The 26990-nt window shown below is 48.7% G+C and overlaps 1 protein-coding gene across 1 annotated transcript in view; it reads right to left on the bottom strand.

Annotated features, from left to right (window-relative positions):
* Positions 1–26990, bottom strand: part of RASGEF1A (RasGEF domain family member 1A) — a 334730-nt gene that overhangs the window by 23730 nt on the left and 284010 nt on the right. The window contains exons 4-7 of the mRNA XM_056849705.1: positions 22347–22475; positions 8778–8915; positions 3508–3729; positions 1214–1288 (exon numbers count right to left, since the gene is read on the bottom strand). Of these exons, the coding sequence (XP_056705683.1) occupies positions 1214–1288; positions 3508–3729; positions 8778–8915; positions 22347–22475 (564 nt within the window). The remainder of the gene's footprint in view (positions 1–1213; positions 1289–3507; positions 3730–8777; positions 8916–22346; positions 22476–26990) is intronic.

The raw sequence follows: 26990 nt of genomic DNA, 5'->3' as shown, positions 1-26990 counted from the left end.
TGCAAGGATTACTATGCTTTGAACCCTCTAAGAAGCTGAGTATTGTCATGAATGCCCTGACCTAGATGGCCCCAGCTAGCCCCCCAAAAAATTAAAGATGGTGGCAGCCAGGCAGTACGTCCTTAGTCTCTGGCCACCCACCCTCTGTGCAAACACCACCTTTGATTCTTGTGGGATACAGAAGAGGGAATGACTTCTGCGACAGGAGGAAGGTAAGGGTTCCCCCCACCCACCCGTCGCCAAGGGTGTAGAGAAGTTGGTTTTTATATGCCGACTTTCTCCACCACTTAAGGAAGAATCAAAGCAGTTTACAATCACCTTCCCTTCCTCTCCCCACAACAGACACCCTGTGAGGCAGGTGGGGCTGAGAGTGTGACTAGTCCAAGGTCACCCAGCTGGCTTCATGTGGAGGAGTGGGAAACCAATCCAGTTCACCAGATTAGAGTCTGCCACTCATGTGGAGGAGCAAGGAATTGAACCCAGTTCTCCAGATCCACCGTCCCAAACCACAGCTCTTAACCACTACACCTCGCTGACTCTCCATGCTGGCATGATACCAAGTTTTTAAAAGTCTATGAAAGTTAGTTAGGAGTTGAAAATTGACAGGGTTACCTTGGGCACTTTCAAGAAGCCTTGTAGTTAATTTCTGAACAGATGAGCCAAAGTTAGGGGGGTCCCTCCCTTTCTGTGCTGTTGCAGTGGGAACACCTAAACCAGGGGTATCAAACTCGATTGTTATGAAGGCCAGATATGACATAATTGTCACTTGGTCAAGCCGGGCCATGCCTCACCAGCCCAGACTAGGACTGGGAGGGGGGGTGGCTGCCTCGGCTGGCTGGCAGGCCGGATAAGAGCTCTCGAGGGGCCGGAACCGCCCCGCGGGCCTTACGTTTGCCACCCATGACCTAAACGATAGACATGAACAGGTTTATCAGCTGTTCTCTTCCTACACGGAATCATGGGAACCACGAGGATGGTTATTTGGCGGTGGGCAGGGAACTTGAACATAAATCTTAGCACTCTTACAAGACAATAACATCTTGGATTCTTTGTGGGGGGAGCAGTGGCAGCTCTTCTAGTACTGCCATACAATATGTTTGTGGTCCAAATATTCCCCGTCTTTCACCCGCTCTCGGATGCCTCAAGCCCGGGTTTGTTTTACCCCTGGCCCTGTTTGTGCCCGGTCACCAGTCCATTCCCCCTTGGTACGCACCTTGTGATTATCCAGGGAGTCCACGTGGCTGACGATATGCATGAGGTCCTCAGGGTAAATGTTGCTCACCCTCTCCTGAAGCAAGAGAGAGGGAAAAGGATTGTCAAGGTTACAAATCAGAGCATACGGGGAGCGGAAAAGAGCAGAGCTGTGGACTGGCCCCTTATAAGGCAAACACCTCACTTAAATTAGAAGAAGAGAACAGGGCATGTTTCCGTTCTTGCAAGAATGAGTTTGGTCCTTTCTGTGAGCTTGTCGGTCCTTAGTTTCGAAGACATGTAGCTTGTAACCCTTTACGCTACACTACAGTTGCCAACCTCCAGGTGGTAGCTGGAGACCTCCTGCTGATCTTCAGGCAACAGAGATCAGTGGCTGCTTTGGACGGTGGACTCTATGGCATTATGCCCCACTGAAATCCCTCCCCTTCCCAAACCCTGTCCTACTCAGGTTTCACCTCCCAAATCTCCAGGTATTTCCGAAACCGGAGCTAGCAACCGTACACTACACACACACTCTCTCCTACAACTTGTTTTTGGAGCTGTCTCAGCTGACTCCAGCAACCGTCTCTGTTGGAACCTGTGGAAAGGGGCCGGAACGGGCCAAAACTGGATTGCCAGTTGCTAACCAGGGGCTGGAAAAGTGGGCGAAAGTTTGCTTGACATGGTCGGGGGGGGGGCGTCTCCCAACCTTTCTGAGCTTGTGGGCATCTTTGGAATTCTGACACTGCAGGGTGGGCGCAGCCACAAAATGGCTGCCACAAAATGGCTGCTGCAGGAGGCGGAACCAGCCACAAAATGGCTGCTGCAGATTACCTTCGGTCCCACAGTGACGGTACTTGTGCTATGGTGGCAGCTACTACCCAAAAAGTTTAAAACAAATTTTTTTTTGCACAGCCAATCAAATCTCCAATGGCCAATCAGAATCCTCGCTGGCAAAAGATCTGATGGGCCTTGCCCACTTTCTACAAACACTTGGCGGGAAATGAGAAAGATGCTGGCAGGTGTCATGGTGCCTACACATTGGCACGAGGGGGGGTGTTAATGCGCTGTTGAACCTCTGGGAGATATAGACTCTGGGAAACATTGTCTCTTCTAGTCGCTTCCTCTAGCTCATTGTATGAGCCTAGCTGTGAGAGAAGCGTCTTGAAACATGAGAAGGGTGCCACAAGACCTGTACCGTATTGGTGGTCACAGGGAATACAAATAGCTTACAGGAGGAATGAAACGATTAGCAAAGTTTTATGGGCAGCAGATTTACAGCAGTCTCTTTGACAACTCCTCTCCCCAACTTTGATGTATTCCAGGTCAGGAACAGAAGTTTTAGAATACGCTCTAGTGTACGCTGAAGAAGCAGGAAGCTGAGTTTTATGTAGTTCTGGTAGGGTTGCCAAACCCTGCCTGGGGAAATTCCTGGAGATTTCCTTTTTTTGGGGAGGGGGAAGAGTCTGGGAAGGGTGGAACATAAGAACATAAGGAAAGCCCATGCTGGATCAGACCCAGGCCCATCAAGTCCAGCAGTCTGTTCACACAGTGGCCAACCAGGTGCCTCTGGGAAGCCCACAAACAAGATATCTGCAGCAGCATTCTCCTGCCTGTGTTCCATGACACCTAATATAATAGGCCTGCTCCTCTGATCCTGGAGAGAATAGGTATGCATCATGACCAGCATCCATTTTGACCAGTAGCCAATGAATACCCCTTTACTCCATGAACATGTCCACTCCCCTCTTAAAGCTTTCCATATTGGCAGCCATCACCACATCCTGGGGCAGGGAGTTCCACAATTTAACTATGCGTTGTGTAAATAAATACTGCCTTTTATCTGTTTTTAAATCTCTCACCCTCCAATTTCAGCAGATGCCCCCACAGATGGACTTTGGGGAGAGGAAAGAGCTCCCCTTTCCTTGGCCAGAAAATTGAGAGTGGGGTATAAATATAAATATAATAATAATAATAATAATAATAATGCACAGCAATCAAGTCCATCCTCCAAAGATGCTATTTCCTCCAGGGGAATGGATGTGTCATCTGGATACCAGTTGTAATTCCAGGAGATCTCCAGGTCCCACCTGGAGGTTGGTAACCCTAAGTTCTGCAGCCGAGACACCTTCCTCCTCTATAGGAGCTGTCCCCTTTGTAGCTGCCATGTTCCCTTCCTCCTCTATCCCCTGAAGTTCTAGCCTTGTTTCCCCCCAGATATTGGGATGTGACTCAAAGGGGACACAGACAAAGCATCGTTTGCCACCAAATCCTTGACTGGGGCATCAAGAGAACAGGCAACTGAAGATCCCTCACCAGTTCAATGTGCGTGAGCTGCTGCGCGAGAACCAGCGGGTCGCAGCAAACACTCAGGATGTCTTTCTGCGATGACTGGGGCTTTGTTTTAAGGACGGCGCCTTTGTCAGTCACGGGTTGGCGGAACTTCTCTCGGATCTCCTGGTACTGGTTGCGGACAGAGAGGGTCCCCAGCAGGTTCTGGGTCATCTGGCTGATGATTTTCTTGACAGTCCCGTTTTCCTAATGCATCAAAAAAGAAGGTGGGTTTTTTGTTTCGTTTAGTTTTTTGCCGGTTTAGTAAATTCTCGATCGCTCATCAAACACAGGCATTTATTAGGTGTTCTAGATTGCTTTGGTTGCCCACACCATCTGAGGTTCTTGGGGCAACCCAAGAAAGGGCCTTTCTGTTCATGGCACCAAAATTTTGAAGCTCCCTCTCCAAGGAGATTCATCTCTCTTCTGCCAGCGGGTGAAGACTTTTTTGTTTCGTTTGGCAGACTAGCCCTCCTAGTTTGTTTAACTGAATTATTATTTATTTTAACAGATTTATGCCTGAAAGTTAGTGTGGAGTAGTGGTTAAGAGCGGTGGGCTCTGATCTGGAGAACTGGGTTTGATTCCCCACTCCTCCACATGAGCGGAGGAGGCTAATCTGGTGAGCTGGATTTGTTTCCCCACTCCTCCACATGAATCCAGTTGGGTGACCTTGGGCTAGTCACAGTTCTCTCCGAACTCTCTCATCCCCACCAACCTCACAAGGTGCCTGTTGTGGGGATGGGAAGGGAAGACGATTGTAAGCCAGTTTGATTCTCCTTAGTAGGTAGAGAAAATTGGGGTCTAAAAACCAACTCTTTTAATTTTAAATGTTTTTAATTGTTCAAATATTTTTATGCTCGCTGCCTTTGAAAAAGAAGAAGCAGAGTTGGATTTTATATGCTGACTTTATCACTTAACCAGCTTACAATCACCTTCCCTTCCCCTCCCCACAACAGACGCCCTGTGAGGCAGGTGAGGGTGAGAGAGCTGTGACTAGCCCAAGGTCACTCAGCTTGATTTATGTGGAGGAGTGGGGAAACAAATCCAGCTCACCAGATTAGCCTCCGCCACTCATGTGGAGGAGTGGGGAATCAAACCAAATTCTCCAGATCAGAGCCCACCAAACCACTGCTCTTAACCACTACACCATGCTGGCTCTGGTTGGGACCGTGGTAGGACGGAAAGACAGCATAAAAACGTTTTAAATAAATAAATAAGCAGTGCCTCACAAGGTTACACTCCCATGAGTAAGCAAGCAGCAATTCTGACTTGCTGATCTAGATGCTAATTTGGGGCGTTGCTCAATGCTGACCTCAAACGCAGTCACAAATCCTGGGGCTCCTAGTCACGCTTCTTGCGTAGGCATGCCCGTCCCCCTTGATCGTTCTTTGGTCTTCCTTATGGGGCTGAGACTGACATGAACTTCTTAGGTGATGCACCTGGCTGTCTCTTCCACCTGGCTCCTCTGATCTCTGGTACACTTTACATCTTTGCTTAGTCTGGCAAAATTCCGTGACATCTCACAGTTCTCCAGGCCAAATAAATAATGCCACGTGATGACTTCTAGCACTTGTCTGCTAACATTTTTTTAAACATGAAGAACAGATTGGGCTAGCAGAAAATCTTTCTCTTTTGATCTGTTATGCTGTTTGGTACGTTACTAGAACACAGAGATCCGAGCGCAAAAAAAGAGAGCGAGAGCAACAGGCGGAACAGTGCCACAGAGAAAACTGGTTAGCATCTCTCCTTCATCTTCAACATTGGTAGAGGAAGAAGAGGAAGAAGAAGAAGAGTTGGTTTTTATATGCTGACTTTCTCTACCACTTAAGGGAGACTCAAACTGGCTTACAATCACCTCCCCTCCCCACAACAGACACCCTGTGAGGTGGGTGGGGCTGAGAGAGCTGTGACTTGCCCAAGGTCACCCAGCTGGCTTCGTGTGTAGGAGAAGGGAAACAAATCCAGTTCACCAGATTAGCCTCTGCTGCTCATGTGGAGATGTGGGGAATCAAACCCTGTTCTCCAGATCAGAATCCACCACTCCAAACCACCGCTCTTAACCACTACACCACAACAAAATGCACATTCTGTCACTGGTCAAGAACAAAATTGTGATGAGAGTAATGTGTGGCCAGATGTACAAGCACAGCAGAGGTGGTCATCTTGACACTGTTTTAGACTGCGGGCAGAGAATCCCATTACAGGTTGTGTATCCCTTATCTGGACATCCGAAATCCGGACTGGCCCGAAAAAGACTTTTTGAGCCAGCATGCAGACATTACTCACAGGCCCTCAGCAGCATGCCAATTTGCTTTCTGATGGTTCAGTGTACTCAGAGGGAGAGGGAGAAAAATGTTCTCTTAGTCAACTCTCTCCACGCTGCATCTTCTTCAGGTATCGGAAGAAGTGAGCTGTGATTCATGAAAGCTCCTATCCTGCCAGAAATTTTGTGAGTCTTTAAGGTGCTACTGGACGCTGGCTCCTCTCTCCACACCACGCATCACTGTATAAACCTCTATCATGCCCCCTCTTAGTTGTCTCTTTTCTAAGCTGAAAAGTCCCAGACACTGCAGACTTTCCTCATAGGGAAGGTGCTTCAACCCCTTAATGACCCCAGTTGCTCTCCTCGTGATTTTTCTCCAGGTCGGGCATTTCCTTAAAGCTGAACATTAAAGAACATTAAAAGGTTTGCTGGTAAGATAAAGATCTGCATGTGCGTGCGTACACGCCCCGTGCAAACAATACTCAAATAATTTTAAATCCCATCCTCTCGCCTTCGGGAAAGTAGCAGCGGTGCCATCATATGCTGGTAAACAGCATGGGGGTCAGACTGAAACTTGGCAGGCCTCTCTTGGCGACACCATGCCAGGAACCGCTCTGAGCCTCCTCCTTGTTTATTTGTGTTTTTATTTTATTGAGCTTCGACCCCAACCCACCCCAGCCATGGGGAAGGTAGTATTAGTAGTACTGGCCTCAGAAAAAGTTTTTTTTTTTTTTTTGTGGGGAAACGTTTAAATTTTGGAATTGTGATTAAAACCTTGCATATCTTTTGAAATTTAGACCTCTGTGTGAGCCAATTTAAATGGTGAAAATTCCATGTTTTGCAACAACAGGTGACAATGGGACCACACAGTATGGAAGGTAAAAAGTAACATTTTGATTATCAATTGCCAGATTTTAATTCGGTCTAACGAAGGTATATTGATGAGCAATAAAAAAAAATTACCTTATTTTTCTTTTCTTCCCCACTCCCTCCTATTCAGGTCATCACTTTACAGCATACCTTTATATGTACATGTATTTCGGGATGTTTCTAAAATAGGTAAATGTATATATGACCACTGAAGAAGGGCACATAGGCCGAAACTCGTTTGGGTTGTTTACTGGTCATTTACATTGATTTTTTTTATTGTCAACTATGTTGGGAAATTAATATCTATTTTTATATATTCTATTAATTGATCAGCCTGTATATTTAAGGCCCAGTGTTTTTAATTTAGTGTACACTGTATAACAAATATCAGTATTATTATTTTTTTAATTTAAAAATAAATAATATCAGTATTGTGTTACAATTCTCAGCTCAGCTTTTAGGTTCTTAGTATTAGCTCTCTAGTCTGAAAGGAGACTCTTCACATCATATTACAGCAGGGGTATCAAACTTACGGCCAGCGGGCCGGATCTGGCCTGTGAGTCAGCTCCCCCCCCCCCCCGATCTGGCTGACGAGGTACGGCCTGGCCCAACAGATTGACATATATCTGGCCCACGTAACAAATGAGTTCATCACCCCTGTGTTAGAAGGTATCTGACGAAGGGAGAGGTGCTTCTTGAAAGCTCACCCCCCCCCCATCTTCTTAGTCTCTAAGGTGCTACTGGACTCGATTCTAGCTGTTCTACTGGAAGGCCCAATATGAGCTACCCTCTGAGACTGTGTTAAAGGGCAAAGCTAAAAAGATCCTACATGTTTGTGGTGTGCCCCACATGACCCTTTGGATACCAGCCTGTTTCATTCGCATTGTATAGTGGTTAAGAGTGGTGGTTTGGAGCAGGGGACTCTAATCTGGAGAACCGGGTTTGATTCCCCACTCCTCCACATGAGCAGCAGACTCTAATCTGGAGAACTGGGTTCGATTCTCCACTCCTACACATGAAGCCTGCTGGGTGACCTTGGGCTAGTCACATTTCTCTCCAAACTCTCTTAGCCCCACCTACCTCACAAGGTGTCTGTGGTGGGGATAGGAAGGGAAGGCGATTGTAAGCTGGTTTGAGACTCCTTAAAGGTAGAGAAAAGCAGGTTATAAAAACCAACTCTTCCTCTTCTCTTCTGGAAATCAATACTGCCCTAGCAGCTATCCTATATTACCTTAGTTTAGGTTGAAATGGGCCCCATAAAGGGGAGGGCGACTTAGAAACCAGCCAAGGGCGTCTTTCCCCAGGATTAAAGCCTAGACCAGATTTCAGAGCCGAGTGAATTCCCCCACCAGCGACTGCTTGCCAGAGGCAACCAGGCCTCATGAGAAATGGAGGTAGAGGTTGTGTTTTCTGTTCAAGTGTTTCAAGAAAACAGTCGGGAGACCCTGAAAAGTTGACAGGCAAACCCTTGTGATCACATGGTACCTTCTGAGGACATGGTAGGGTGGTCATAGCTTCAGCAGCTGTGATTCGTGGTTGCCTAGAGAACATATATCCAATAAATGCTCTCCACCTGACAAGATAAAGTATAGGATGGCATGGGTCTTTCACCTGCACGTGTTTTGTTTTTCATAAGAACGCAAGAAAAGCCCTGCTGGATCAGACCCAGGCCCATCAAGTCTAGCAGTCTGTTCACACAGTGGCCAACCAGGTGCCTCTAGGAAGCCCACAAGCAAGACAACGGCAGCAGCATTATCCTGCCTGTGTTCCCCAGCACCTCATTTAATAGGCATGCTCCTCTGATCCTGGAGAGAATAGGGATGCTTCATAAGAACTTAAGGAAAGCCCTGCTGGATCAGACCAAGGCCCATCAGGTCCAGCAGTCTGTTCACACAGTGGCCAACTAGGTGCCTCTAGGAAGCCCACAAGCAAGACGACTGCAGCAGTATTGTCCTGCCTGTGTTCCACAGCTCCTAATATAATGGGCATGCTCCTCTGATCCTGAAGAGAATAGGGATGCATCATGACTAGTATCCATTTTGACTAGTAGCCAAGGATAGCCCTCTTCTCCATGAGCATGTCCACTCCCCTCTTCAAGCCTTCCAAGTTTCCCTCCCCTACCTCGTCGCACTGCGTGATCCTGTGAGCAATCTCCTTCAGCTCTTTCATCGATTTCTCATCCTGGAAGTCATAGGGAAAGGTTTCGGTCCATTCCTTCAGGAGCTGGATGATCTTTGCAGCAAAGGACTTGAGCTTTGCCTAGGGAAGAACACAGAGCGGTTAATAAGGGCCCCGGAGACCTTCCTCGACTCTGAGTTCTCTGGGAAACCGGGTGGCCCTTCAAACACCCTCAGCAAGTGGTTGAATCAAAAGTTAGAAGTTGTTGCTCTGGACTACAACTTGCAGGACTGCTTTCCCCCCTGTTCTTTTGCAATTGTTAAAAAAAAACAGAAGGTGCATACCAATGCTTAGAGCATCATCATCAAGGCAATGTGATCATGCTATTGGGCCTATTACCACCTGACACTGAAAAACACAAAAGAGAAGTATTCAGATATATGATAACAGCAGCCAGAGTTACTCTAACAATAAAGTGGAAACAAGAAGAAACTCCCGAAACAGACAGTTGGCAAGAGAAAGTGGCAGAGTATGCAGTAGAGATGGCTAAACTGGCACACTTGTTGAATAAATGACCAGTGGAAGAACTGCAAAGAAAATGGAAATTTTTACTATGAATATGCAAAAATGTAGTTTCTTGTTTATGTTAAGAGAGTAAACAAGCAAGATCATACAGCTCGCAACTAAATAACACGCCAGTTGAGAATATGCAGGCATGTAATTAAAATGAAAACGCATAGATTATATGTAGACGTAATTTAAATGAAAATGCACAGAGATTAATATAAACATACAAAAACCACAAGTAAGATATAACCAAAACGTTTTCTTTTTTATGTATAGATCTACTTCCGCTAGATTCTCAATCATTAATAAGTATAGCCTTGAAGTGATGGTAGAACTGAATATATTTTAACCGATAGTAGATGTTGGTTTAAGGGAGGTACACAAGATTCTGTGTTGAATCGTGTGTTGTGTCAATGTTATGTCCAATTTTGTATTTGTTATTTGTAAGATTAAAATTAAAAAAAAACTTGAAACGATCAAGGCAATATGACTTTGCATTGGTCGGATCCACAAGGGGAACAAGGGGGGTGTTTTTACAGCACTCTCCACAGAACATTTTCTTAGCAGTAAGCCCCTCTGGATGGACCTGAACAGAATTGTTGAGCAGAGACCTGTGTAGGATGGCACTTTAAATGTTTTACTGTGCACATGGGCCCAGCAAACAGGGTGGCCACCTCTGGGTTGGGAAATTCCTGGAGATTTGTGGGTGAAGCCTGAGGAGGGTGGGGTTTGGGGAAGGGAGGGACCTCAGCAGAATACAATGCCCTAGAGTCCACCTTCCAAAGCAGCCATTTTCTCCAGGGAAACGGATCAGTTGTAATTCTGGGAGATCTCCAGGCCCTACCCGGAGGTCGGCAACCCTAACAGCAAAAAAACTGGTGAGGAAATACCTTTCATAAAGTTGGAATATTTTGCGCCAGAAAGCTGGCACAATGCGTTTTATTTTCCCCACACTAACAATGGGGTGTAAAAATCTCTGGCTCGTACCTCTTTATTTTCATACCTTCCAATGCTCAATCGAAAAGTGGCTTTATAGAATTTAGCACAAACTGCGGCTGTCACACAATGACAGAAATTTTAGTTGCTCAGTTAATAAGTTCTGCATATATTTGCATATGAAAGCAACGTTTCTTGGAGGAAAACAATGTTTTCTTTGCTTTTAGATGAGGCACCCTCATCACGGGGGACATCACAGAAGAAGCGTTTCTTATTGCGTGTCAGAAATAGGGAAATGCCTGTTCTAAGCAGTGGCCTGCCATCAACAGTTTTCGTACAGTCCCAATGTACAAAACAGCAGAGAAGCCAGAAAACACGTAGCAAAATTTACTCTGGAAACCCACAAAAGAAAGATTTGGGCTGATTTTTTAAGGCTTGCAAGACTCTCAGCAGGGGAGGGGGAGGAGGAGGAAGGAGTTGGTTTTTATACCCCGCTTTTCTATACCCTTTAAGGAGTCTCAAACCGGCTTACAATCACCCTCCCTTCCTCTCCCCACAACAGGCACCCTGTGAGTAGAATCATAGAATCATAAGAGTTTGAAGGGACCACCAGGGTCATCTAGTCCAACCCCCTGCCCAATGCAGGAAACTAACAACTACCTCCCCCGCACCATGCAGGATCCCACAATCAAAGCAAAGAGTAGGTGGGGCTGAGAGAGTTCAGAGAGAACTGTGACTGGCCCAAAGTCACCCAGCAGGCTTCATGGGGAGGAGTGGGGAAACCAACCCGGTCCACCAGATTAGAGTGCTCCACTCTTAACCACTACACCACGGTGGTGTCATGAAAAACTGGCCTGAGATCTCCAAGGGTTCCTCCATTCCTCTGTGAATGTCAGGATGCCCTTCAAAAGGCCTCCTCTCAAAATCATAATACCATTGAAGGGGAAGAAATCTTTCCTTGGATGCCCTGTGCAGCATGGCATAGTGGTTAAGAGCGGTGGTTTGGAGCGGTGGAGTCTGATCTGGAGAACCGGGTTTGATTCCCCACCCCTCCACATGAGCGGCAGAGGCTAATCTGGTGAACCGGGTTGGTTTCCCCACTCCTCCACATGAAGCCAGCTGGGTGACCTTGGGCTAGTCACACTCTCACAGCCCCACCTACCTCACAGGGTGTCTGTTGTGGGGAGGGGAAGGTTATTGGAAGCCAGTTTGATTCTCCCTTAAGTGGTAGAGAAAGTCGGCATATAAAAACTAACTCTTCTTCTTCTGGACAAAGGCCCTGTAGGATTTTAAATGTCAAAACTAGCACCCCTGAGTCTAGGGTGGCCAGCTTTGAGTTGGGAAATTCCTGGAGATTTGAAGAAGTAGGGTTTGGGGAGGGACCTCAGCAGTAGGGATGCCAGCCTCCAGGTGGGACCTGGAGATCCCCCGAAATGACACCTCATCTCCAGACTACTGGGATCAGCTTTCCTGGAGAAAATTGATCCTCTGGAAGGTGGACTCTATGGTATTGTACCCCGCTGAGGTCCCTGTCCTCCCCAAAATCCATCCCCAAATCTTCAGGCATTTCCCAGTCTGGATCTGGCAATCCTACCCTACACCCCCTGCCAGTGGTTTGGGGGGGGGGGAACCTGGCAACCCTACTCAAAGGGGTATAATGTATAATGCTGTAGAGTACACCTCCCAAAGCAGCCGTTTTCTCCATAGGAACTTATTTCTGTTGTCTGGAGACCAGTTGTCGTGCCAGGTGTTCTCCAGGCCCTACCTGGAGGTTGGCAACCATTACCTGTCCCAACCGGGACTTTGAAAGAAACCAATAAAGGACACAAATTATTTAGCCTCGTCTCGGCGATACCATCCTGGCAGCTAATGCCCATCAAGATCCCCCTCCCAGCATTCTGAATCTGTCGTGGATTCTGTGCCCGTGTCACAATAGCATTCTTGCATTCCGGTGGTGGTGGTGGTGGTGGTGGTGGAGGAGGAGAAGAAGAGTTGGTTTTTATATGCCAACTTTCTCTACCACTTAAGGGAGACTCAAACCGGCTTACAATCACCTTCCCTTCCCCTCCCCACAACAGACATACTGTGAGGTAGGTGGGGCTGAGAGAGTTCTAAGAGAGCTGTGACTATCCCAAGGTCACCCAGCTGTCTTCATGTGGAGGAGTGGGGAATCAAATCCGGTTCTCCAGATCAGAGTCCACCGCTCCAAACCACTGCTCTTAACCACCGCACCCCATATACAAGAAAGAGATATAGTTTTTTGTGTGGACATCTCCACGCTAATGGTTGGCCGAGTCCAATTTCGACAGTCAGAAAAAAGGAAGCTGCAGCAATTTCCAGCGGGGCGTTATTGAAGAGGGATGGGAAAGGCCTTCCCTCATTAATGAGTCACCCTTGTTCCACCCATGCTTTGGAAGGTGGGGACTTCCTAAATGTTCCTTGGCCATGGACGATATTATGCTATACTTCTAATGGGCCTGTTGTGGTTGTTGCTGATATTGCCGTTCTTCTCCCTTCCTCCCTGTGTATATTGGTGCGGACAAATGACATTTAATTAGTTCACAGTGAAGGGAAATGCTTTAATTTTTGCTTGGAGCAGGAAAGGAAACGGCGCTCTTTGTAGAGCGAGGAGGAGAAGCGATTTCCTGTGTTGTTCTGCATCAGCTGAAAAATAAAAGTTTCCTCCCAACCCCATAACTCCTCCGCCGCGAACCTGGGAAGGGTCTTGTTCCTTCTGTGATTTTCCCTTTGGCCTGGAAATCTGCAATGCTCGAGGGGGATTCCAATACAATCCATTGTTCCCCTTTAAGGGAATGAGGAAGGTGACTTGGGACAGCGTTCCTCTACAAGCGAGTAAAACATCGGGGTGACGTCACATCCCGACGTTTACTAGGCAGACTATGTCTACGGGGTGGTTTGCCAGTGCCTTCCCCAGTCATCTCTCCTTTACCCCCAGCAAGCCGGGTACTCATTTTCCAACCTTGGAAGGATGGAAGGCTGAGTCAACCTTGAGCCAGCTACCTGAAACCGACTTCCGTCGGGATCGAACTCAGGTTGTGAGCAGAGCTTTTGACTGCAGTGCTGCAGTTTACCACTCTGTGTCACAGGGCTCCTTACAAGCAAATAGTCTGCACAAAATAAGCAGACTCTAGTCTCCTGCGCCACATTTTCTTTTCCTAACCCAGCAGTGGCTTCAGATCAATTTTTAACAACTTGCTCAAGAGCCATCTGCAAGAGATGTAGCAATTTGGTTGGGGATGTGAATTTACAATTCTGTCACATGAGGCAGAAATTCCAGGAAGGAGTCGCTAAAGGATGGCAAAGGCATATCTGCTCTTCCAGAGGGCAAAGGCGGAATCTACAATCTGCAACTGGCAACCCCAGGGTTAAATCTAGCCCCCTGAAAGTCGATCCGAGGCAAGCACAATACATGGAGGGAGCATGAGGGAGGGCTTACCTAGGGTTGCCAACCTCCAGGTGAGGGCTGGAGATCTTCCAGAATGACAACATCTCCAAGTTACAGAGATCAGTTGCCCCGGAGAAAATGGATGCTTTTGATGGTGGGCGCTATGGCATTATATCACGCTGAGGTCCCTCCCTTCCCCAAACATCTCCCTCCACCTCCAAATCTCCAGTAATTTCCCATTCCACAGCTGGCAACCCTACCTTGTGCCATCCCTCCACATTGAAGGGGTTGTGCCCAGTTACCCTCTGCTTTCTCCACCTCAAATCCCTGGTTCACCCATGCATACAGCTTTCCTCATTTTAAGAACATAAGGAAAGCCATGCTGGATCAGACCCAGGCCCATCCAGTCCAGCAGTCTGTTCACGCAGTGGCCAACCAGATGCCTCTAGGAAGCCCACAAACATAACGGCAGCAGCATTTATCCTGCCTACGTTCCACAGCCCCTAATCTAATAGGCATGCTCCTCTGAGACTGGAGAGAATAGGTACACATCATGACTAGTATTCATTTTGACTATAGCCATGGATAGCCCTAACCTCCATGAACGTGTCCACTCCCTTCTTCAAGCCTTCCAAGTTGGCAGCCTGTTTTGCTAGCTTTTGGGTGGAAACAACACAGAGATTCAAGGAACGTGAGTCTTATATAGTGAAACAACAGGATCATTCACTTACACTTCTAGGCAAATGCTGGATATCTATAGGCAATGATCTACTCACTTTTGGGAATTCCGAATATTATAGAAGACACCTGGTTGCCCTGATGAGGTAGGGACTTCTTCTGGAAATCCAGTGTTTGCTAGAAAGCATCACTAGCATGGTATGGTGGTTAAGAACTGTGGTTTGGAGTGATGGACTCTAATCTGGAGAACCGGGTTTGATTCCCCATTCCTCCACATGAGTGGTGGATGCTAATCTAATGAACCAGGTTGGTTTCCCCACTCCTACACACGAAGGCAGCTGGGTGACCTTGGGCTAGTTGCAGTTTTCTCAGCCCCACCTACCCCACAGGGTGTCTGTTGTGGGGAAGGAAGGGAAGGTGATTGCAAGTCGGTTTGATTCTTCCTTAAGTGGTAGAAAAAGTCGGCATACAAAAACCAACTCTTCTTCTTCTCCCTTGGCCAGGCCTTAATCTTTGGATATAGTCATGAGGGCAGCCAAACAATGGCGATGTCATTTAACTCAGTGAGGTCAGCTGTCTTAAGAAACAAATGGATAGGCTGGGGTGGTTTTAGCCACAGGACAGATGGGTCTACGGTTGCCAGGCCCTTTGGTCACCAATGGGGGAAAAGGGTTGCCAAATCCAGGTTGGGGAACTCCTAGAGATTTGGGGGTGGAGCCCAGCGAGGTCAGGGCCCTCAGTGGGGTAGAATGGCATAGAATCCACCCTCCAAAACATGCACTTTCTCCAAGGGAACTGATCTCTGTAGTCTGGAGAGGAGCTGTAATTCCAGGGGACCCCCAGATCCCACTCGAAGAAGAAGAAGAGTTGGTTTTTATACTCTGCTTTTCTCCACCTTTAAGGAGACTCAAACCAGCCTTCCCTTTCTCTCCCCACAACAGGCACCTTGTGAGGTAGGTGGGGCTGAGAGTTTGGAGAGAATTGTGACTAGCCCAAGGTCACCCGGCTGGCTTCATGGGGAAGAGTGGGGAAACCAACCCGGTTCACCAGATTAGAGTCCACCGCTCACGTGGAGGAGTGAGGAACCAAACCCAGTTCTCCAGATTAGAGTCCACTGCTCTTAACCACCACACCACGCTGGCTCTCTTGGAGGCTAGCATCCCTAGATCCTCCTGGCAGTGGACGACTCAGAAGATGAACTGCCCTCCTTGGCTCGAATGCTTGGTGTGTGTGCAGTAGAGCTCCTTGTGGGGCAGAATCTGCCATTCCACCATTTCAGCCAAGGACCTTGATTCTAGCTCAATATGACATCCTAATTGTTCCCTATGTACCAATACCAGCTGCATTCCCACCCCCATCCCCTTATTTTATACCCTTGTCGAGTTTAACTTCCATCGTTTTTGGCAGGATCAGCAGCTCACTGGCTGTTTGGAAAAAATACTGAGGCCCTTCTTTTCAAACAAACGAGGGAAACCTCCCAAGTGGATCTGAAGAGAGACTTAGGTTTGTGTTTAAGCTGCGCATTTGCCTGTTGTGGAATGAAGTTTTTTAAAAAAATGAGATTTGGGTAGCAGCTAGCAGTCACCGCTGCAGGAACGATAAGCATTAGTGCATAACCACAGAAGACGGCTTCCTGCCAAGGTTCTTGTTCACATGCTGGCTTGCCAGTTTTTGATTTTATAACTGGCCTCCGCAGATACCTTATCACAGAGGATGCGGTCTCTGTCTATTAGCTTCAGCTGTTGTGTAGCAGTGTAAGTTTTGGTCAACAGAAATTACTGGAAAAACCACGGTCTCGATCCGGTAGACGTCAGTGAGATACAACGCCACAGAGCCCCACCCTCCAAAGCATCTATTTTCTCCAGGGGGCCTGATCTCTCTAGTCTGGAGGTGATGAATTCTGGGGGTTCTGTAGGTCCCACCTGGAGGCTGGCACCCCTAAATCTATGGTATATCACAGTCTATCCTTTGAAGCTGCCATTTTCTCTAGGATGACTGAACTCTGTAGTCTGGAGATCAGTTGTAACTCCAGAACTCCAGGCCCTGTATGATGGTAGGCAACAGTAAGTATATGATGTGAGACAGCCCTGCTTGAGAAGGAACGGAACAGATAGGAAACAGATGCGTTAGGTTCAAGGGGAGCTTTGATCTAAAAAACATGGATAATGGAGGTTGCCCTTTAATAAGTTTGAGTGATATTTAAAAAGGGCCTGCCCTCCGAACCGTCAAAATGCGCTCTTGAGCTGAGACCTATACTGCGCAGAGAGTTCAGCTTGGCATCCGGAACGAAGAGAGTTCATAAAGGAGTCTGTTAGATCCACCCCATCCGGCAACGTGGGAACCGCGCTGGTGGGCTGCACTGCGGGAGGCGCAGCTGGTGTCTCCGAGGGGTGTCGGAGGGTTGGATCACCCGGGTGGCTGGGCGCAGGCAGAGCTGGTGAAGGAGGCGAGGGGGGTGGAGCGGTCGGGCCCCGATGTGGTCCGGTTTGGAGTCCCCCCCCACCATGCGAAGACTGTGGCGGGAGCCGGGCTCGTGATCGGGTCTGAACCGCCAGAGTGGGCAGCAAACCTCTCTGGGTAGGAGTGAACAGGGACTCCGTGGGGCGTTCAACCTTGGTAGGGTATTGGGGCAGTCTGGATAGAGCATCCGCCAGGACATTCTGCTTCCCTGGTACATGTTTTAATACGAAGCGGAACTGAGCAAAGAAGTCTGCCCAGCGTACTTGTTTCGCGGACAGTTTACGGGCCCCCGTGAGCGCCTCCAAATTTTTGTGATCGCTCCACACCTCAAAAGGGACTTTAGAACCTTCTAAAAACTGTCTCCACACCGTGAGGGCATGTTGGACGGCGGCCGCTTCTTTTTCCCAGATCGGCCAGTTGCGCTGAGACTGCGCGAACTTCTTAGAGAAGTAAGTGCATGGATGCAGAAGACCGTCCCTCCCTCGCTGTAGAAGCGCACCCCCCATTGCCACGTCCGAGGCGTCAACCTGGACTATAAACATTTGCTCAGGATCAGGGTGTTTCAACACCGGTTCGGAGGTAAACAGTAGCTTGAGAGTATCGAAAGCGGTTTGGCACTGGGTCGTCCAAGTGATTCTAGCCGAGGGCAACGTGGCTGCATTTCCCTTAGTTTTAAGGAGATCAATGATGGGGAGTGCAACTTGAGCGAAGTTGGGGATGAACCCTCTGTAGAAATTAGCGAATCCAAGGAATTGTTGAACCTGTTTGCGGATTGAGGGTGGTTCCCAATTGGTTACAGACTGTACCTTCTCAGGGTCCATGGTGAGACCGTGATGTGAAATTATATAGCCCAAAAAAGTTAACTGTTTCTGGTGAAATTCGCATTTGGACACCTTAGCATAGAGCTGATTGTCTCTGAGACATTGCAATACTTCCCTCACCAGGGTAACGTGTTCGTCCATAGTTTTAGAGTAAATGAGAATGTCATCCAAGTAAACCACCACTCCTTTATATAATTAGTCATGTAGGATCTCATTAATGAATTGCATGAAGACCCCCGGGGCCCCTTTTAATCCGAAAGGCATAACTAAGAATTCATACATGCCAAAGCAACTGGAAAAGGCTGTTAGGGGTACATCTGTATCTTGAATTCTGATTCTGTAATAGGCTTCCACCAAGTCTAATTTAGTGAAGATACGTCCCTCTTTTAGTTGCCCCAAGGGATCCGAGATCAGAGGAATGGGGTAGGCATTGGACTGGGTAACCGCATTGAGTTTCCGAAAGTCGATGCATAACCGCAAGTCACCCGTTTTCTTGCGCACAAAGAAAGCGGGGGCCGAAGAAGGGGCGGTAGATGGTTGTATGAAACCTCGAGCCAAGTTCTTATCCAAGAACTCACTTAGCACTGTACGTTCGGAAGCGCTCATGGGGTAAATCTTACTCTTAGGTAGTTTCCCATCCCCCACCACCTCAATAGCACAGTCCGTCTTGCGGTGGGGGGGTAGTACCTCACATTCCTGTACATCAAAAACGTCTGCAACGTCCTTATATTCAGCAGGCAGAGGGGAGGAAGAGGGGGTGTCAGAGACTAAAGCCGAGGCTGATGGAGTTATAACAGCCACCTCGTGACGGTGTTGGTCGCAATTAGAACCAGAGAACTTTATAGTCCTGGCTCCCCAGTCAATACATGGGCTGTGTCCTTTGAGCCAATTTATTCCCAACACCATGTCGTATCTGAAAGGGGCGATGGTGAAGTTTATTTGCTCCCAATGGTGGCCAATGCTCATCGCTACCCCGCGAGTGCGACAATCTACTGGCCCACCCTTGAAATCATTGCCATCCATTTGGGCAAATTGAATGGGAGCTGACAGAGTCTCTGACTTGACTTTGAGCGCTTTGAAAGTGGTTTCATTGATCAGGGTGCGGGCACACCCGGAATCTATTAGTGCTTTGACATGTAATTGGGGGCCTTTTTTATAGTGTTGTAACACTACGTCCACATACACAGTATCTTCGATCTCACTCACCATTACAGGAGCCTTGGGTTTTGCAGGAACAGCTGCGAGGGTCCGCGGTGTCGCTCCACTCACCGCAGACCCCGCCCGTTTTTTGACAGATCCAAAGGAGATTCAAGATTTAAAGCTGGGGGGTCCCAGCTTCTGTCCTCATCTGAAGAGGGTGAAATGTCCCCACCCTGGGCACTTGTAATCCGGGACCCCGATGGGTCCGTTGGTGCAGGTTCGCTGGGTGCATCTCCGACGTGAAGCGCTGATGGCACAGTCCGTCCCGGTGCAGCACTACGGGTGGCCGCGGTGCCTGTTCGCTGAGTCCGCCCCCGACTCCGGGGCGGCCCATCAGGTTGAGAGGGAATCGACTGATCCGGTCGGAGTGGGCAGGCGGCAGCAAAGTGGCCCATGGCCCCGGAAAACGAGACAGGCTCCCCTTTGGAATCGAGACTCTCGGTCCCGGGGGGGGGGGGAGTTGAGTCGGTCTCCGCGGAATCGGAGCTGCATCCTTAGTTTTTGGTGGCCCCCCTCCTTGGCTCAACGTCGGGCCAACGAAATGAATTGGTGGCGGCTTTCCACTTCTTCTGCTAGTAAAATCCATTCTTCCAGAGTGTCAGGGTCTCGTTGCATATAAGCCCAGTTCAATATGTCAGGGTGTAAGGCTTCCCGGAAATAATGTATTCGGGTAGCTTCAGTCCAATCTACTATTTTACTGGCGAGTCTTTGGAATTCGTCTGCGAACTCTCACACCTAGTAGAGCCTTGTCGAAGCTGTAGGAGGGCTGCTTTGGCCTTCTCTCCCAGGAAGAGGTCCTCAAAACGTCGCCGCAATGCACTCATAAAATAGTTGAGTGAGCGTATGGATCGGGCCCGAGTGTCGAACTGGAGAACCATCCAGTCGGCAGCTTTTCCGACCAATAGTGAGGCAACGAAACGTACCTGGCTGTCTTCAGTGGGGAAGTGCTGCCCCTGTTTCCTCATGTAACTGTCCACTTGGTGTAGGAAACAGGGTAAAGCCTCAACTGAGCCGTCGTAAGTCACCCTTAACCATGGTTGCTTCCACTGCATAAGAGGGGGCGCTGGGGGTAGCGCTGGCGGTTGCCCTGGGGGCGGCAGAGCGGTCGTCCTGGGGGTGGCAGAACCGGTGCTGCTGGGACCGGCTGGGCCGGATGTCCCAGAGGCGGCTGGCCTGGTTGGCCCGGAGGGGGCAGAGTTGGCGGTCTCAGCGGCAGAAATTGTGGTCGTGGAGCTGGCTGAGTTGGATGTCCTGGCACCTGTTGGACCGGGGGCCTTTGAGCTCGCTGTAAACGTTCGTTTTCATGCATTAGGAGCTCCATTTGGTCCCGCAGATGGGCCACACGATCAGTCAAGTCCCGGTTTTGGCCCCGTAAGAGACGCATTACGTCCCCAGTTCCCCCAGTGCATCGGGCCTGGCTGACTGGGAGACCAGTAGCCCAATGAGACTCCTCACAGTACAAGTCCTCCTCATCCGAGTAATCCGGTTCGATCAAGCGACCAGCGAGCCGACGAGTGCGTTGCACGTCTTGAGGCGGGCCATAGGTCGGGGAAAAGGAGGGTACTGATCCAAACCCTGTGCTTGTCTTGGGACGCACGTCCGCTGCCGTTGTCGCGCTGCTTCGAGCGGCGGCCGCTTTAGCCAAACGCAGCTCCTTGGCCTTATCCAGATCAGCCAGCGCCTGAGCCGCAGCCGCATCTGCGGCTCGCACCTGTTCTTCGGCTCGCTTCCAATCGGAGAGTGCTTGGTCTGCCTCGAGCTTAACGGCGAGCGCCGTTGTGACGATCGGGAGGGCCTCTTGCTCCAGAAGCAGAAGGAGCTCAGAAGAATTTTGGTCCAACAACGGTTGAACCTGGACTGCCAGAGTAGCTGCGTCTGACCCAAACTCCGGGGTTAATTGTGGCCGAGGTCAGTCCCACAAACTGTAAAGCCATCCAGGCCGCTACATCCTGTGCCTCTTTCAGGCACACGTTGGGATCGGAAACGGTGACATCGGGACCTCCCCCTCCCATAATCCCGCCATGGGAGAGTCACACACGGGGCGGATCGGGGCCGCCGGTTGCTGTTGCATCTCACGCACTGTTAAGCCCGCTAACAAGCGGGTCAACGTGGCTAAATCCTCCTGCGCCAGCCTAACTTCCTCCAACAACCTGTCCAGTGTCCGGAGGTGGTGCTGGGCCCTCTGATCAGCGAAGTGGGTCATCCAGGGGGTTGTTTCAGCAAGGCGACGCCACTGAACCCGAACAAGTACGACTAGGCGATTGATCTCCGCATCAGTCTGCAGCGCCTCAGCAAGAATGTCATTCAGCAGAGTAGGGTCGTTGGGGAATTCGTCCGACGGTCCCAACGGAAGGTACCAAGGTTCAGGACCCTCCAGGGCTCCTGCCAGGAACCCTCTACCCGGGAAGCACTGTTTTTACTCCCACCCGGGACCCAGGCGAACCCTCCGGGGCTCCAGCCACAGGCAAGTCACTCGGAGAGCACGTTCCCTGCTCCAATCCGAGATCCCGGCGATCTCTCCGGGGCTCCAGCCAGGCAGGTAACAGGTAGAGAAGGGTTTCGTGCCAAAATGTGAGCACTTGTCCCTGTAGTAATCCCACAAACAACATCCACAGGCGAGTAGTCCAAAAGAGAGTTGATTTATTAGAAAACCTACAGGTATACAGAGCTAACAGGTAAATTGGCACGAATGGGAACTGAAGGCATGGCCTGGGGTCTTTATGGAAGAGCACTGGACATATCAAGGTAGTGGTTGCAGTCATGGCAATCACCCTCCCTACGAGGTCAGTTTCCACAGCTAGGAGAGGAATTTGGCAATTAGCAGTTCTTGACATTGGTCCGCACCTGGCGAAACCAAAACATGCACAGTCTGTTGCTCTCTGCAGAGAGCAGACCTGACATCCTGTCACTGGTACAGTGTGGGTTGTGGCTCGTGCCACGTCTGAACTGAACACATGAATACACATGAAGCTGTCTTATACTCAATCAAACCATCAGTCCATCAAAGTCAGTATTGAAGAAGAATAAGAAGAATGGTTGGTTTTTATTCCCCGATTTTCCCTAATCTCCCCACAGCACACAGCTTGTGAGGTAGTTGGGGCTGAGAGAGTTTGGAAAGAACTGTGAGGTCACCCAGCTGGCTTCATGGGGAGGAGTGGGGAATCAAACCCAGTTATCCAGATTAGAATCCGCTGCTCATGTGGAGGAGGGGAATCGAACTTGGTTCTCCAGATTAAGAGTCCACCGTTCTTAACCACTACACCACTCAGTCTAGGAGTGGCTCTCCAGTCTCAGGCAGAGGTTTTTCACATCACCTACTGCCTGGCCCTTTTAACTGGAGTTGCCGGGGATTGAACCTGGGACCTTCTGCATCATGCCAAGCAGAGGCTCTACCACTGAGCCAAAGCTCCTCCACTCCAATAACTTACATAGATCTCACTGAGGGGGTCCAAAAGAAATTGCATTGCTGCTTTAAACCAGTGAGAAGCCATAATCATCCCCTACCTTGTCTGCCTCGACTCCGGACTCCAGTTGCTGCTTCTGTTTAAGGCAGATCTGTCCCACTTTTGCCAGGAGCTCATGGGGGTGAATGAAGACTCGGGAGCTCAGTAGGAAGGTGAAGATATATGTCCTCTGTGTTGGAAAGACAGAGGGAAGAGGGAAAAGAGTACGATGAACAGTGGAATCACAATATTTTTTTAGCGTGCACACAAGGATTAGAAGAAGAGTTGGGTTTTACAGCCTGATTTTCTCTACCTTTAAGGACTCTCAAACCGGCTGACAATCGCTTTCCCTTCCCCTCCCCATAAGAGACACCCTGTGAGGTAGGTGGGGCGGAGAGAGTTCGGAGAGAACTGTGACTAGCCCAAGGTCACCCAGCAGGCTTCATGTGAAGGAGTGGGGAATCAAACCCAGTTCTCCAAATTAGAGCCCTCTGCTTATTTATGTCGTATCCAGCCCTCCTAACAAATGACTCTGATGCCCCTGAATTAGCAGGTATGCTAGAAGAGTCTTTTTCTTTATCTACAAAATTTATATCCTGCCTTTCTGCCTTTAGAAGGGCCACCAAGGCTGCTAACAATTTAAAACACACACAATAAAATTACATAATAAAACCATTAAAATCAACACCCCTCCGAAACATACGTAACTAAATTTTAATAGTAAAAAAAAGATCACACTTCTGCATATCACACCTAATCCAATCACGCCCGCTAATATCATTTACTTGCTTTTGACATGTGCATTGCCATTGTGTGTCTAATTCACTCTTCTCTACTTAAGGATAGAGGGACTCACATTCTAGCGGTTTCTGAAGAAGTGAGCTGCGGCACACAGAAGCTCATACCCTGCCCGAAATTTTGTTAGTCTTTAAGGAGGTACAGGACTCTTGCTCTTTTCTGAAGAAGTGAGCGGTGGCTCACAAAAGCTCGTACCCTGCCAGAAATTGTTAGTCTTTAAGGTGCTACCAGCTCTTTTCTAAAAAAACAACAACCACAGAGTTTGAATACATGCAAAACCAGTTAAAATACATTTTTGGGGCTGCCGACAAGTCAGAGCTGCCGTATGGCGACCCCGTTGAGTTTCCGAGGCAAGAGACGTTCGGAGGTGGTTTGTCATTGCCTGCCTCTGTGTCATGACCCTGGTATTCGTTGGAGTTTGCCCATCCAAATACTAAGCAGCCCCAACCCTTTTTAGCTTCTGAGATCTGACAAGATCAAGCTAGCCAGGGCTATCCAGATCAGGGCTTTAAAATACATACTAAAGGTTTTTAAAAAAACTGGTTAGGAAGGATCATTGAGAGAATGCAAAACTAAACGAAGAAGTCTGTGGCTGCTAGCGGAAGACAGCAATGGAATATTTTTACTCCTATATCCATCACACCATGAACACATGAAGCTGCCTTAGACTGAATCAGACCCTCGGTCCATCAAAGTCAGTATTGTCTACTCAGACCGGCAGCAGCTCTCCAGGGTCTCAGGCAAAGGTCTTTCACATCACCTGCTTGCCTGGTCCCTTTAACTGGAGATGCCGGGGATTGAACCTGGGACCTTCTGCATGCCAAGCAGAGGCTCTACCACTGAGCCACGGCCCCTCCACCATCATTTGAAAGCTACTGTACAGTAGTGGGTAGTGTGTTGGGAGTAGGGCTGCCAACTCAAAGTTGGGAAATTCCTAGAGATTGGGGGATGGAACTGGGGAAGGGCAGGATTTGGGGAGGGGAAGGCATATAGGGTAAAACTGACAAAATTATACTTTCTTATATATTTTCCCTGTGGCCTTTAGTTCTGCTGACTTCCTGAACTGCTAAAGGGAAATATTTAATGAAGTATAGATTTAGTTTTTTGCAGCTGGCGTTTCGTGCTCAATGAAGGGTTTTTTTTTTTATTTCTATGACTTACCTTGGGGTCTATTTGACCCCTCGGTGGATTAATAAAATATGTTTTTGTTCTGCCTAGGGTGAAAAAATATGGGGCACATCATCCTATATGATATAGCCACGCTCTAAATTTTGTTACTTGTGCTATAGGTATGTTTGGCTACAGGCTGCCGAAATATTTTACATTGTTTTCTTGCTTTCTTCTAAGAACAAAGAGGGAATAAATCATGGGCTTTTGTTAATGTGCTATGTTAGGGGTACCCAACCTTTTTGAGCCTGTGGGCACCGTGGGAGTTCTGACCCAGGGTGGAGGGCACAGTCACAAAAGGGCCTCTGTTGGAAGGCAAAGCCAATCACAAAACGTCCACAGCAGGATGTAGAGGTGCACGGACACAGTAAATCCAAATGCAGAGGACGGCATGCCTTTCCTTCCTCTCCCCGCAGCAGACACCTTACGAGGTAGTTGGGGCTGAGAGAGTATGAAGAGAACTGTGACTAGTCCAAGGCTGCATGAGGAGGAGCGGGGAATTGAACCCGGCTCACCAGATGAGAGTCCGCCGCTCATGTGGAGGAGTGGGGAATCAGACCCCACCTTCTTCTTCTTAATTCTCCTCATGGTGAATTGATACAATTTGCTAGTTTCAAAGGTCTGTTTTTAAGCTGGGAGGAGCATCTGTCATGCTTATTTGAAAATTTTAGCTTTGTTTTGTGGACACGTCCTTCGTTCAATTTCCTTTTCATATATTTGAGAACAGCCAGCAATTCGCCATGCACCCATTTAGCCAGTTGGGGAGGGAGGCGCGATGCACACCCCGCAGTAGGCTATCCATTTATTATTTTTTAATTGCAGGGCTTCAAGTGAAAACCTTTGGCCCACAACAGGAAAAGAGTCATCCTCTGCTCTGTCTCTCCGCATGGAGACGCCCCAGTCGGATGTGACGATTCGCCTCCAGAGTCACAGCTGACGGTGACAGGAGGCAGAATTCTGGGTTCCTAAGTCATAAACGGTTGACGCCTGTCCCCTTATCCTTCCTTGGCAGGCACGCTGTGCTAAGGGTGGAACAACGCGTCATAATAACATAAGGCTGCTGCTGAAAACAGCAGCTCCGCGAAGTGCTCTTCTCCCCCCTTCCCTCCGCATCAACCTACCCTGTTGTTAGGACATCAGTTCAGTGGACGTTCCCCCCGCCCACCTACCACTTCATACCACAGGACCGCAGAGTGAAGAAGCACACATCACAATGATGACCTAAGGCAAGTTGAACTCGGTACTGCAGAAAGGGCGTGCAACACGGAACTGCCTCCAGGAAGCCCACAAACAAGACGACTGCAGCAGCACCGTCCTGCCTGTGTTCCACAGCGCCTAAGATAATAGGCCTGCTCCTCTGATCCTGGAGAGAATAGGGATGCATCATGACTAGTATCCATATTTACTAGTAGCCATGTATACCCTTTCCTCCATGAACATGTCCACTCCGCTCTTGAAACCTTCCAAGTTGGCAACCATCACCACATCCTGGGGCAGGGAGTTCCACAATTCAATTATGCATTGTGTGAAGAAATACTTCCTTTTGTCTGTTTTGAATCTCTCCCCCTCCAGCTTCAGCAGATGACCCTGCATTCTGGTATTATGAGAGGGAGAGAGGGAGAAAAGCTGTCCACTCTCTCCACACCATGCTTCTTGCTATCTGTCTTCATGCTATCTTCCCTTCCTGCTATATAACTGCTCACGCTTTCACTCCAGGTGTACATCCACTCCCCAACTCGGCTCTGCCAGTTGTTGTTAAGGAATCCTCTTATCGTGCAGTTTCATTCTCCTCTGTAAAATCTGCATGGTTTCTACGACGACCTCCCACAACCTGTGCAAGAACCTACACCAAGCCATTCCACTTTAGGAGGGTTTCGTCTGCTGGTTTCTGTAATGGTGCGCCGACAAAGAGGTCACGTAGGGTTTTGCTGTCGAGAGGGCTATTCAGAATGGGCTGTTCTGTCAAGCCCTGATTTTTCTTTAAATGTGATTTTAAAATAAATGCGTGGTTACCGTTTTTTTTTTTTAAATTGGAATCATAGAATTGTACCGTTGGACGGGGCCACCAGGGTCATCTAGCCCAATCCCCTGCACAATGCAGGAAATTCACAACTGCCTCTCCCCCTTACCCCCAGTGACCCCTACTCCGTGCCCAGAAGATAGACATAAAAAAATCCTCCAGGATCCCTGGCCAATTTGGCCTGGAGGAAAATTGCTTCCGGACCCCCAAAGTGGCTATCCACATTACCCTGGGCATGAAAGAAAGGGCCACGAGAGCCAAACACTGACGCAGCCCTTCCTGCCCTCCCTCTCATGATCTGCCCAAGGTAATAGAATCAGCCTTGCATTCAGATGGACCATCTAGCCTCTGCTTAAAAACCTCCAGGGAAGGAGAGCCCACCACCTCCCGAGGAATACCTGTTCCACTGAGGAATCTCTCTAACTGTCACGAAGGTCTTCCTAATGTTTGGCCGAAAACTCTTTTGATTTATTGTCTTTTGATTTAATTTCAACACATTGGTTGAAATGTGTCCTAATGCACACATGTGTCAGGGCATTCACAATAACAAAAAATGTCAATGTCTGCTTCCCTCTCACCCCTCAATTGCCATTTCTGAAGTGAGCCTCAGGCTGGAATTCTTGGTCTGAGAATGATACGGTGTGTTACAAGTATGGTTACCAACCTCCAGGTGGTAGCTGGAGATCTCCCACTACTGCAACCGATCTCCAGGCAACAGAA

This window comes from Euleptes europaea, chromosome 5 (genome assembly GCF_029931775.1).
Source record: "Euleptes europaea isolate rEulEur1 chromosome 5, rEulEur1.hap1, whole genome shotgun sequence".
Taxonomy (NCBI): domain Eukaryota; kingdom Metazoa; phylum Chordata; class Lepidosauria; order Squamata; family Sphaerodactylidae; genus Euleptes; species Euleptes europaea.
This window is presented reverse-complemented; position numbering and strand designations above follow the sequence as displayed.